General features: G+C 39.3%; 1 protein-coding gene and 2 long non-coding RNA genes across 3 annotated transcripts; all 3 read right to left on the bottom strand.

Moving 5' to 3' along the window:
- On the bottom strand, positions 1-7,924 carry LOC114449864 (integumentary mucin C.1-like). The gene is made up of 6 exons (XM_028427708.1): positions 7,799-7,924; positions 6,744-6,983; positions 783-980; positions 523-648; positions 239-315; positions 1-159 (listed from the first exon to the last, which is right to left on the bottom strand). Exons 1-6 carry the CDS (start codon positions 7,878-7,880, stop codon positions 100-102), a joined length of 783 nt encoding a protein of 260 aa, XP_028283509.1. The 5' UTR covers positions 7,881-7,924; the 3' UTR covers positions 1-99.
- Positions 5,322-6,338, bottom strand: LOC114449867 (uncharacterized). Its single transcript, XR_003672017.1, has 3 exons — positions 6,094-6,338; positions 5,772-5,848; positions 5,322-5,690 (listed from the first exon to the last, which is right to left on the bottom strand). It is a non-coding gene; the product is annotated as an uncharacterized LOC114449867 (long non-coding RNA).
- Positions 7,925-9,855: 1,931 nt separating the features above from the next.
- LOC114449866 (uncharacterized) lies at positions 9,856-10,402 on the bottom strand. Its single transcript, XR_003672016.1, has 3 exons — positions 10,337-10,402; positions 10,053-10,129; positions 9,856-9,971 (listed from the first exon to the last, which is right to left on the bottom strand). It is a non-coding gene; the product is annotated as an uncharacterized LOC114449866 (long non-coding RNA).
- Positions 10,403-11,191: the final 789 nt, after the last annotated feature.

Below are 11,191 nucleotides of genomic sequence, written 5' to 3'. Positions count from 1 at the left end.
TTTGATGCGACAAATATTTTGATTTGATCTGCAGACTACTGTTACTGTACAGGTTTATCAAAATGTACATTTTGTGTTGTTCAGAATGTCGGAGCTCTGTCAGGTGAGGTCAATTTCTGTGATCGCCACCTTGCAGCCATTGCAGTTCTGCAGATAGAACTAAGACAGAAGACAAAATCAGTGTTTCTCAGCTCAAGTGTGTAGCGTTCATGTTGTTTAACAATGCTGTTTTACTTACCTGTAATACATCGTCTGACATCACATCTTGATTTGTCGCGTAGGTTAAGACAGAAACTTCAAAATACGCAGACTTCACTTTTGGGTAGAAAGAATGCACGAATAATTATTTTGTTAGCAGGTAAAAATACACAACAATGATGCAGTGACAATATGTCTAATAACATGTGACGTTTTACTTGAAATAAAGATTTGGATGATGTTACAGTGATGTTTGATATTGCAGTGCTATAGAAGAATTTGCTCTCGATAACAAGGGTCTTGCATGTTTTCAAATTTACTCACATGAGCAGGTTGAAGTGTAGTCAGAACAGCAGTCACGTGCTGTCAGACAGAACTCATCACAGAAACACCCTCTGCTGCAGGCATCGTTCCTACCAGGACAGCATAGTGTTGGTAGTGTTGAACAGCCTGGAAGCACAGCAGCTTTTTATTTAGTTTTTCTGTGTTATTATTAGGTTAATGTGGTGCAACTGAGTCATCATAGACATATTGAATATTTGTAAGTGAAAACAACATCAACTCAGACATGTTTGCTCAGATACCTCTAGGTGTTGAAGGCGTAGTGGTGGTGGTGGTGGTTCCTGGTGAAGTTGTAGTGGGTCCTGGTGTAGTTGTAGTGCTGTTGTTTCCCACGCTGGCTTCTGTAGTAGCGGTGGCATTGGATGGTGATGCTGTGGTATTAGTTGCTGCGGTGGAGGTCGCAGTAGCAGAGACTGTAGCTGATGTTGTGTTGATTTGTGCTGTTTAAAGGAATGGTGGGTGAGAGTGGAACACAGCAATAAAAGAAAACAATAGACTTTAGTGAGCCTTTTCCCAGTGTGAGAGACACTAACATGGTCACAACACTATACTTTCTAGAACAATGTACTGTTTTCTGGAATGTCTCATGACACCTGGGTGCAATACCTTAAAAATTTGGTGCAACTAAGTAATGAGCTGACTGTACATATGGTTTTAAGAAGTGTCTGTGACATCCACTATGGATTACTGAAGAGTCCCTGTGGGTTTGCTCTGACAGAAAACCTCCCACAGAGAGGTGGAGCATGAGTAAAGTCAGGTGGGCGGGCAATTGTGGAAGCAGAAAGCTTGTCCTGTCACTCAGCAGTCATGCTCATATTAATCTTTCAATGTTTCTGCTCTGAGGTCAGCCATGTTAACATGGTCTAGGGGGATTTAAAAATTTAAAAAACAAAACTACGAAAAAAAAAATAACTAAAAAGACTCACTACTTGATTAACAGCATTCCGTCTTGCAAGGTTTGCAGAGATTGTGTGCAAGATTAAATCATGTTCCTTCATTCACACCTCACAGTGGAATGCAAAAATCACATATCCCTTGAAAATCCTTTGAAAAAACATAACTCAGGCATTTAAGAGGTATAAATAACTGTTTTGTGTTCTGAATTGTAACATAACATATATCAATACTTTATTACCAACATGTCGGTGAATGAGCAAAAGGAGCAAAATGTCTTTCAAGAACTCTTAACAAGTCCAGTTTCCTTGCTTCAGACTAGGGGTGGGGGATATGGCAAAAATGTTATATCACGATTCTTTAATGATAAAATCACGATCTCGATTTTATCACGATTTGTTTTTACATTGACACTAATTTGCATGTTTCTGTGTAAATGACTTCAGGTAGCCTACTCTGTCACTTCTCAAAAACTGTCAGTAGATTTTAAAGGCAAACAACAACTGATAACGTGCACTCAGTATTAGTTTTCAATAAACATTAAAATTTAAATAACAATTACAGAACAAAATAAAGTTTTATTTCAATTAGGTTAAAAAGAAGACTAATGTAGTTCTGTAAAGTATTATTCAACAGTCATTTAAACAGACTGAAGTGTGCCTCCTAAGGCTAAACAATAAATACAGTATGGAGACTTAAGTAACTCTTAAAGTTCAATGTAATTTAGAACAAATGATCAAACTTTAATGGGAATCATATCTAAGGACAAACGGAGCTGCTGCTGTCAGCTCTGTCCACCGTTTACTAGAGTCCTCATATGGAGCCTCTTCATCAAATGCCTGCGTTATTGTTTTGGTGACGTCATTAGCTGTTGCCTCTGTCTGCATCTGACACACACACACACACACACAGGTGTAGAAGTCTGCTGACGGCACAACAGCAGCGAACCTGAATATAACGTTGATAATGTTCAGAGAGGTGGGCGCGTACGCGCTCGTAGCATTATAATACATTCATATACACGCGGCCCTTCCACTGTGACACACGTCGCGCGCACACACAGGCTTAGAAGACGCGTCGCTGCTGCCGGCAGAAACAGCACCGAACATAAAGGTGGAGTTCGTTTTAGGGACCAGTTGCTCTGTTCTCTTTTCGTTTTCAGCCGTAGCTTCCTAACAGGGAGGCTGTCACTGGTTGGTCGTGTTCACATTAAGCGCACTGAGAGTTGGACGAGTGAAAAAAACTCATGCGTCTGCGCATAATATAGAACTGCAATTAATAGAAGGTGCTCTATGGACGATAAAACGATCTGTCCGTTCTGGTAGATCGCCGATACGTTCAAATCCTTCATGATCATTTATCGTCAAATCGCACAGCCCTACTTCAGACTCTTTGATACTTGATGTGCCGATCACAATAGTGTTAGTCTATTAATCATCTACATAATTTTATCTAATGTATATTATTCTGTAAATGGCATAGTTAATCTCAACCTTTAGTTTGTCCCTTATGAGTGACTGTTTGCTGTTTTTGCATTCATTTTTTACTCACCGCTGTAGAGAGGTAGCAAACCCATCAGAAGCAAGAAACGCAGTTCAAACCAATTCATTGCTTTGTGTGTGTTGTCTGTCATCTGACTGGCACTAAGATCCCAGTCTGCACCAGATGTCTTGTCATGTTACAAGGGGTGGAGACATTTTCTATTTGCTTAATGAGTCACTGATGCCTAATGCGATATTGAATTTAAATATGTAAAGAATGCTACACTTGTAGATAAACTTTCACAACAAGAGAACAGTTTTTTTAAATCATTAATCAGGGAACCTGTTGTTGTTGCAGTAAACATTAACCAGGAAGCTTCTGCTGGATACTACTGGAAACACAATGTGGACAGTTAGGTGCACCGCATAACCCTTAACACTGCAGTGTCTTTATTTTCTAATTGCTGTCCATATATTTTAGGATGGATCAGGTCTTAAATTAACATCTATCTTAATGAAAACATTATTTTCATTTTCTCTCATCAGTAGCCAAAGTTTTAGAAATAGGTCTAAAAACTAATCAACATTACAGGAAATATGAACAGGCTTAGAAAATCACATATCATCCTAAAATGAATTTGCACCATGTTTAATGAACACAGTTAAATTAAAAACATATTTGGAATGTGCTCATAGTACTCATAACATGTTTTACCACATTACTGCATTGAACAAACATCTGTCTGCACCTTCAGCTCAGCTGTGGATTGTCCTGAAGTTTGGCCATTTGTGGAAACTGGGAATATGCTGCCATCTGCAGGTAAAGATGTGACACCACTAAAGGTGCACTAGTAACTTCTGTTTGTGTTTGGTCCAGCAGTGGTTTTATAATTAAAAACTAGCTTGTGATTTATCCAGCTGTAGGACATGCACTTGATCCAACATTAACTTTTCTTTACTCTATCAGCAGCTACACCATCCATTATTGTTGACTTTAAGGAATTGTCTGTTGTCTATTTGGGGTAAAATTTGATATTGTTTTTTAGAAAAAAAGTGTGTTGGCGATCAAAAAATGGTGTTAATAATTTTTTGTTATTTATTTAAATGTATAAATATAAATACACTGCACAAAAAAATAGAGGGAACACTTGAACAACACATAACTGCAAATCTGTGAAATCAGCCTGTCCAGTTAGGATCAACACTGATTGTGAATCAGTTTCAGCTGCTGTTGTGAAAATTGAACAGACAACAGGTGGAAATGAGAGGCCATTATCAAGACAACCCCTATAAAGGAGAGGTTCTGCAGGTGCTGACCACAGACCATTACACTGTTCTTATCCTTTCTGCCTGATGTTTGATCACTTCTGCATTTTGTCAGTGCTCTCACCCCTCCAACCCACACAAGTTGCTCAGACTGTCACAAACGGACTCCATTAGGGTGGTATGAGGACCTGACTTCCACAAGTGGGGCTTGTTCTTACAGCCCAACACTGTGCAGGGTGATTGGCATTGGCCAGAGAACACTAAGATTGTCCGATTTGCTATTGGTGCCCTGTGTTCTTCACAGATGAGAGCAGGTTCACACTGAGCACATGCGACAGATGTGACAGAGTCTGGAGATGCTGTGGAGAACGGTTCTGCTGCCTGCAACATCCACCAGCATGACCTGTTTGGTGGTGTATCAGTAATGGTGTGGGGAGGCATTTGCTAGCCAGAGGTACACTGACTGCCATTAGGTACCAGGATCAGATTCTCAGACCCATTGTGAGACTATATGCTGGTGCAGTGGGCCCTGGGTTCCTTCTGAAGCATGATAATACTAGGCCTCATGTGGCTGAAGTGTGTCAGCAGTTCCTGCATGTTGAAGGCAGTGATGCTATGGACTGGCCTGCCCATTCCCCAGACCTGAATCTAATGGAGCACATCTGGGACATCTTGTCTCGTTCCATCCACCATCGGCATGTTGCACCACTGTCCAGGAGTTGACTGATGCTTTAATCCTGGTCTGGGAGGAGATCCCTCAGGAGAACATCTGCCACCTCATCAGGGGCATACAGGTGTGTGTGTGTATATATGTATATAGAGGCCTATTTAATCTGGGACTTCATCTGTTGCCTCCACCCACCCGGATTCTCTGTTTGTGGTGTTGCAAACATTTGTACGTAGGTGCCCGATAGGTGGCGGCAAGATAACATTAAAGGTTCTGTGCAGTTATTGATGGATGTGGTGTGTGTGTTCCTGCTGTGTGTACAGTCAGCAAATTGAAGGTAAAGTAAATCACTTCATGTTGCCTAAAAGTAGGCCACACTGTTTGTTACTTAGGTTTTTATGCCTACAACTTCAATGTGCAATTGATGTATCTTTATATGTGTGCAAATGAGGTAGATAGAGGAGTGAGCAGGAGAAAAATCATGAGTTTATTGATTAGTTGCATCTGATATATTGCCAGCTGATGGTCTACCTTAAGTCATCTTTGGTCAAATGAATCCCATGTAATGTTTTGTTTTATTATATTTTCATTTTAAGGCTGCCTCTCTCCTCCACTGTTTTCTTTCTTTCTTTCTTTGCTTATTTTTTTTCAAACTTAAAGTAGGCACTAATCATTCTACTCATTTTGATTCAACAAATATTTTGACTTGATCTGCAGACTATTGTTACTGTACAGGTTTATCAAAATGTACATTTTGTGTTGTTCAGAATGTCGGAGCTCTGTCAGGTGAGGTCAATTTCTGTGATCGCCACCTCGCAGCCATTGCAGTTCTGCAGAAAGAACTAAGACAGAGAAGACAAAATCAGTGTTTCTCGGCTCAAGTGTGTAGCGTTCATGTTGTTTAACAATGCTGTTTTACTTACCTGTAATACATCGTCTGACATCACATCTTGATTTGTCGCATAGGTTAACACAGAAACTTCAAAATACGCAGACTTCACTTTTGGGTAGAAAAAATGCACAAATAATCATTTTGTTAGCAGGTAAAAATACACAACAATGATGCAGTGACAATATGTCTAATAACATGTGACGTTTTAACTGAAATAAAGAATTCAGATGATGTTACAGTGATGTTTGCTATTCTAGTAATGCTGGTGCTTATTGTGTTGGATCCGCCTTGCTGTGATATAGAAGAATTTTTACTCAATAACAAGCATCTTTTGTGTTTTCAAATTTACTCACATGAGCAGGTTGAAGTGTAGTCAAAACAGCAGTCATCTAATGTCAAACAGAACTCGTCACAGAAACACCCTCTGTTGCAGGAATTGTTGAGACCAGGACAGCATAGTGTTGGTAGTGTTGAACAGCCTGTAAGCACAGCAGCTTTTTATTTAGTCTTTCTGTGAGCATGTTATTATTAGGTTAATGTGGTGCAACTGAGTCATCATAGACATATATTGAATATTTGTAAGTGAAAACAACATCAACTCAGACACGTTTGCTCAGATACCTCTAGGTGTTGAAGGCGTAGTGGGGATGGTGGTTCCTGGTGAAGTTGTAGTGCTGTTGTTTCCCACGCTGGCTTCTGTAGTAGCAGTGGCATTGGATGGTGATGCTGTATCTACCTATTAAAATATTTCCTCTGCACTAGAGTCTTGGCACTAGGCACTAGCAGTGCGTGTGCCATTGTTATTTTCTTTTTTCAAAGTTTGTTTGTAGAGTGTAGAGTTTAAACCTTAATGTGTCTTTACATAACAAAGAGATTTACAGCTGTGTAATTTTAATGATATAATTTGAAGTCTACTTTAAAATGTGGTAACATTTTTATAAAACAAAATAAAAAATCAACAGATTTTTCAAAGCAAAATTTGGCACAGAAAATGCTGACATACCCGTAGTGCTGTTGCTCCCCATGCTGTCTTCTGTAGAAGCATTGGCATTGGAAGATGAAGGTGTGGTGATATTGAGTGGTGGGTAAGTAATGGTAGCGTTGGCTGTGTCGGGGGCTGCACTGGCAGTAATGGAGAAGTCTGAAGTGCTGCTGTTATCTTGTGAGGGTGTTGTGGTGGTGTTTGTAATGCTGAGTGGAGTTACAGAAAGTGTGGATGTACTGTTGGCTGTCGTGTTGGTGCCTGGGGGGAAAACACATTCATACTCTAAAGAACAATCTATAAGTACAATTATTCATCGTTTACAGATTTATTATAGTTTCCAGTTTTTCTCCATTAATAATATTTATCATAGATTCAGTAATATGCAGTGGTCTCTTCAAATTGAGTCATACATTTTGATTATTGTCAAATATTTATTGTCACATCAGGTTCCATCAGTAGTGCCTGTTAGACTACTGCGTGTGTGGCAGTGACGGACTCTACAGGAGGGACAGTTGCCCATAGCTTTGTGACAAAGAATTACATTCAAACTGTGCTGCTTTTTCAAATGGAAAAACTACGATAAACAAATAACCAAAAAGACACACTGTTTACTTGATGTTTTTAAATTACTTTTCCACATTAAAATTAAGTTTAACAACATCATGTTTCCTCAGTCACACCTCACATTGGAATTCCCCTGAAAGTCTGCTGTTTTTGAGGTGCCTAAATGCACCATAACGGAGGCATTTAAGAGGTATAAATAATTGTTTATCTATTGCGTTACGAATTGTAACGTAACATATATCAATGCTTTATGTCATGTAGGTGAATGATTTGGGTTTATTTTAGAATTAATAAAGTTGCTTGGAAAAGGAGCAAAATGTCATTCAAGAACTCAACAACAGTCTGGATTCCTTGCTTTGATACTTGATGTGCCGATCGCGAGTGTTAGTCTATTAATCATCTACCTAATTTTATTTATATTTTCTGTAAATGGCATAGTTAATCTCAACCTTTAGTTTTTCCCTTATGAGTGACTCTGTTTGCTGTTTTTGCATTCATTTTTTACTCACCGCTGTAGAGAGGCAGCAAACCCATCAGAAGCAAGAAACGCAGTTCAAACCAATCCATTGCTTCATGTGTGTTGTCTGTCATCTGACTGGCACTAAGATCCCAGTCTGCACCAGATGTCTTGTCATGTTACATGCTACACTTGTCACTTTCATAACAAGCCAGTTTTTTTTTTTTTTTTTTTTTTAAATTCTAGGAACCTGTTGTTGCAGTAAACATTAAGCAGGAAGCTTCTGCTGGCTCTTTACTGGAAACACAAACTACTGAATAAATATGTGGTTCTTCTTTAGTTTTAAAGCCTTACTGTGAGAAATGTGGAAAGTTAGGTGCACAGCATAACACTTAACACTGCAGTTTGTTTATTTTCTAATTGCTGTCCATATATTTTAAGATGGATTAGGCCTTAAATCAACATCTATCTTAACGAAAACTTTCTTTTCATCTTTTCTCATCATTTGTAGATAAATTTTTAGAAACACTGAGGTCTAAAAACTGATCTCCAGTAAGATAAGATAAGATAATCCTTTATTAGTCCCCCACAGGGGAAATTCACAGTGTTACAGCAGCAACAGCACACATAAGAAGAAAAAAATAGAAAATAGATAAATAGAATGAACACAAGGTGAATGAATGATTGATTAAATACCAGAATAAAGTGACTTGAGTACTGAACTGTTATTGCACATTATGATCCGGTATGGTAAAGATGACAGTTTACATCATATACATAATAGCTGTAAAAAATAAAGTTATTGCACTGCATGACCACGTTATTATACAGGAGGTAGTGTGGCTTTAGCTAGGAGTGGAAATGTATATATACACATATACACTAGGGGTGGGACGGTTCAGGAAAAAAATCCGAACCGTTCGGTACACGTGTTTCTGTTCGGTTCTGGACATGCGCACCAAGTAATACAGGGAGGCGTTTTTACCACAGCATAGAAACGTGTGTTGGCAACTTGGCATCTCTCTCGCTTTTTTTAATCTAAAGCAACTGATGACTCTCTCTGGTGACGTTTGGAGACAGACATGAAATCATTCTGCAGTCAGCTACTGTCCTCGACAAGCAGGGACCGTGAGCTCCTCCCCCGCATCAAAGCATTCACAGCCGGTCACTCTCACTGTAGCTTCACGCTGCAGGTTCAGCTGCAGGCAGAGCAGAGACCCACTGCACTCTGCGTCCAACCGTGCGCAAAGCTGCCGAACGTCCCGTCAATGCTTACAGAGCGGGATGTAAATAGCATATTTCATTGGCAAAAATTAAAAAAAAACCACGGACATCAGTAACGTTAGCTTAGCCTAGCGTAGTCATAGAGTTCAGTCTATCCAACTAGCATGTAATGAGCAACGGTGGACAAAGCAACACACGTTCTCTGTCCGATGGTGTGTGCGTTTGTGTGTGTTTGTCTGTGCATGTGTCTGTGTGTGTACACGCATCGTGCCTCTGTGCGCAGACAGCAGCGGTGAATTGTAAACGCGCAACCATGCAGAGACAGAAATGTCATGCTGCCGTGCAAATAAGATAAATAACATTAGCCGTTTAGTTTGTTTAATAAAGGAACAAGGTGTAGACCTGTTCTATAGGAAAGGTTATCTTAAATGGCTTCTGTTATGATCTTGTGCTATAAATTATAAAGAAATAAAATTGACTTGACCTGATATAATGATGGGGAAACATTGAACTGATTCTTAAATATGTTGAATGTTGGATAAATAGGATATGTATTTTATGCTCATCTGGTATTTCCAGAGTGTTAAAAGTAGAAAAAGTAATTATATAGTAATTAAAAAGAAAAAAAATTGACCTGATATAATGATGGGGAAAAAAATCATGAGTTTATTGATTTGTTGCATCTGATATATTGCCAGCTGATGGTCTACTTTAAATCCTCTTTGGTCAAATCAGTCCCATGTAATGTTAATTTATTTATTTTGATTATATTTTTATTTTCAGTGTCCTTCTCCTCCACTGTTTTCTTTCTTTTTTTCATATTTTTATTTCAAACTTAAAGTAGGCACTGATTATTCCACTCAATCGATTTGACAAATATTTTGATTTGATCTGTAGACTATTGTCACTGTACAGGTTTATCAAAATGTGTCGGAGCTCTGTCAGGTGAGGTCAATTTCTGTGATCGCCACCTTGCAGCCATTGCAGTTCTGCAGAAAGAACTAAGACAGAGAAGACAAAATCAGTGTTTCTCAGCTCAAGTGTGTAGCGTTCATGTTGTTTAACAATGCTGTTTTACTTACCTGTAATACATCGTCTGACATCACATCTTGATTTGTCGCATAGGTTAACACAGAAACTTCAAAATACGCAGACTTCACTTTTGGGTAGAAAGAATGCACGAATAATTATTTTGTTAGCAGGTAAAAATACACAACAATGATGCAGTGACAATATGTCTAATAACATGTGACGTTTTAACTGAAATAAAGATTTGGATGATGTTACAGTGATGTTTGATATTGCAGTGCTATAGAAGAATTTGCTCTCGATAACAAGCGTCTTGCATGTTTTCAAATTTACTCACATGAGCAGGTTGAAGTGTAGTCAGAACAGCAGTCACGTGCTGTCAGACAGAACTCATCACAGAAACACCCTCTGCCACAGGCATCGTTCCTACCAGGACAGCATAGTGTTGGTAGTGTTGAACAGCCTGGAAGCACAGCAGCTTTTTATTTAGTTTTTTTGTGTTTAATTAGTTTAATGTCGTGCAACTGAGTCATCATAGACATATTGAATATTTGTAAGTGAAAACAACATCAATTCAGACATGTTTGCTCAGATACCTCTAGGTGTTGAAGGCGTAGTGGTGGTGGTGGTGGTTCCTGGTGAAGTTGTAGTGGTTCCTGGTGAAGTTGTAGTGGTTCCTGGTGTAGTTGTAGTGGTTCCTGGTGTAGTTGTACTGCTGTTATTTTCCACGCTGGCTTCTGTAGTAGCGGTGGCATTGGATGGTGATGCTGTGGTATTAGTTGCTGCGGTGGAGGTCGCAGTAGCAGAGACTGTAGCTGATGTTGTGTTAATTTGTGCTGTTTAAAGGAATGGTGGGTGAGAGTGGAACACAGCAATAAAAGAAAACAGACTTTAGTGAGCCTTTTCCCAGTGTGAGGGACACTAACATGGTCACAACAATGTAATTTCTAGAACAATGTACTTTTTTTCTGGAATGTCTCACGACACCTGGGTGCAACTAAGGAATGAGCTGACTGCACATATATGGTTATAAGAAGTGTCTGTGACATCCACTATGGATTACTGAAGAGTCCCTGTGGGTTTGCTCTGACAGAAAACCTCCCACAGAGAGGTGGAGCATGAGTAAAGGTAACACCCTCTGTAGCAGGCATTGTTGTGACCAGGACAGCATAGTGTTGGTAGTGCTGAACAG

This window comes from Parambassis ranga, chromosome 17 (assembly GCF_900634625.1).
Source record: "Parambassis ranga chromosome 17, fParRan2.1, whole genome shotgun sequence".
NCBI classification, from domain to species: domain Eukaryota; kingdom Metazoa; phylum Chordata; class Actinopteri; family Ambassidae; genus Parambassis; species Parambassis ranga.
This window is presented reverse-complemented; position numbering and strand designations above follow the sequence as displayed.

Coding starts and splice junctions, on each gene's coding strand:
- LOC114449864 (XM_028427708.1), bottom strand. CDS start 7,880: ATGACAGACAACACACATGAAGCAATGGATTGGTTTGAACTGCGTTTC. Junction 981..6,743: donor GGGGAGCAACAGCACTACGG/GTATGTCAGCAT, acceptor TCCTTTAAACAG/CACAAATCAACACAACATCA. Junction 649..782: donor TACGCCTTCAACACCTAGAG/GTATCTGAGCAA, acceptor CTGTGCTTCCAG/GCTGTTCAACACTACCAACA.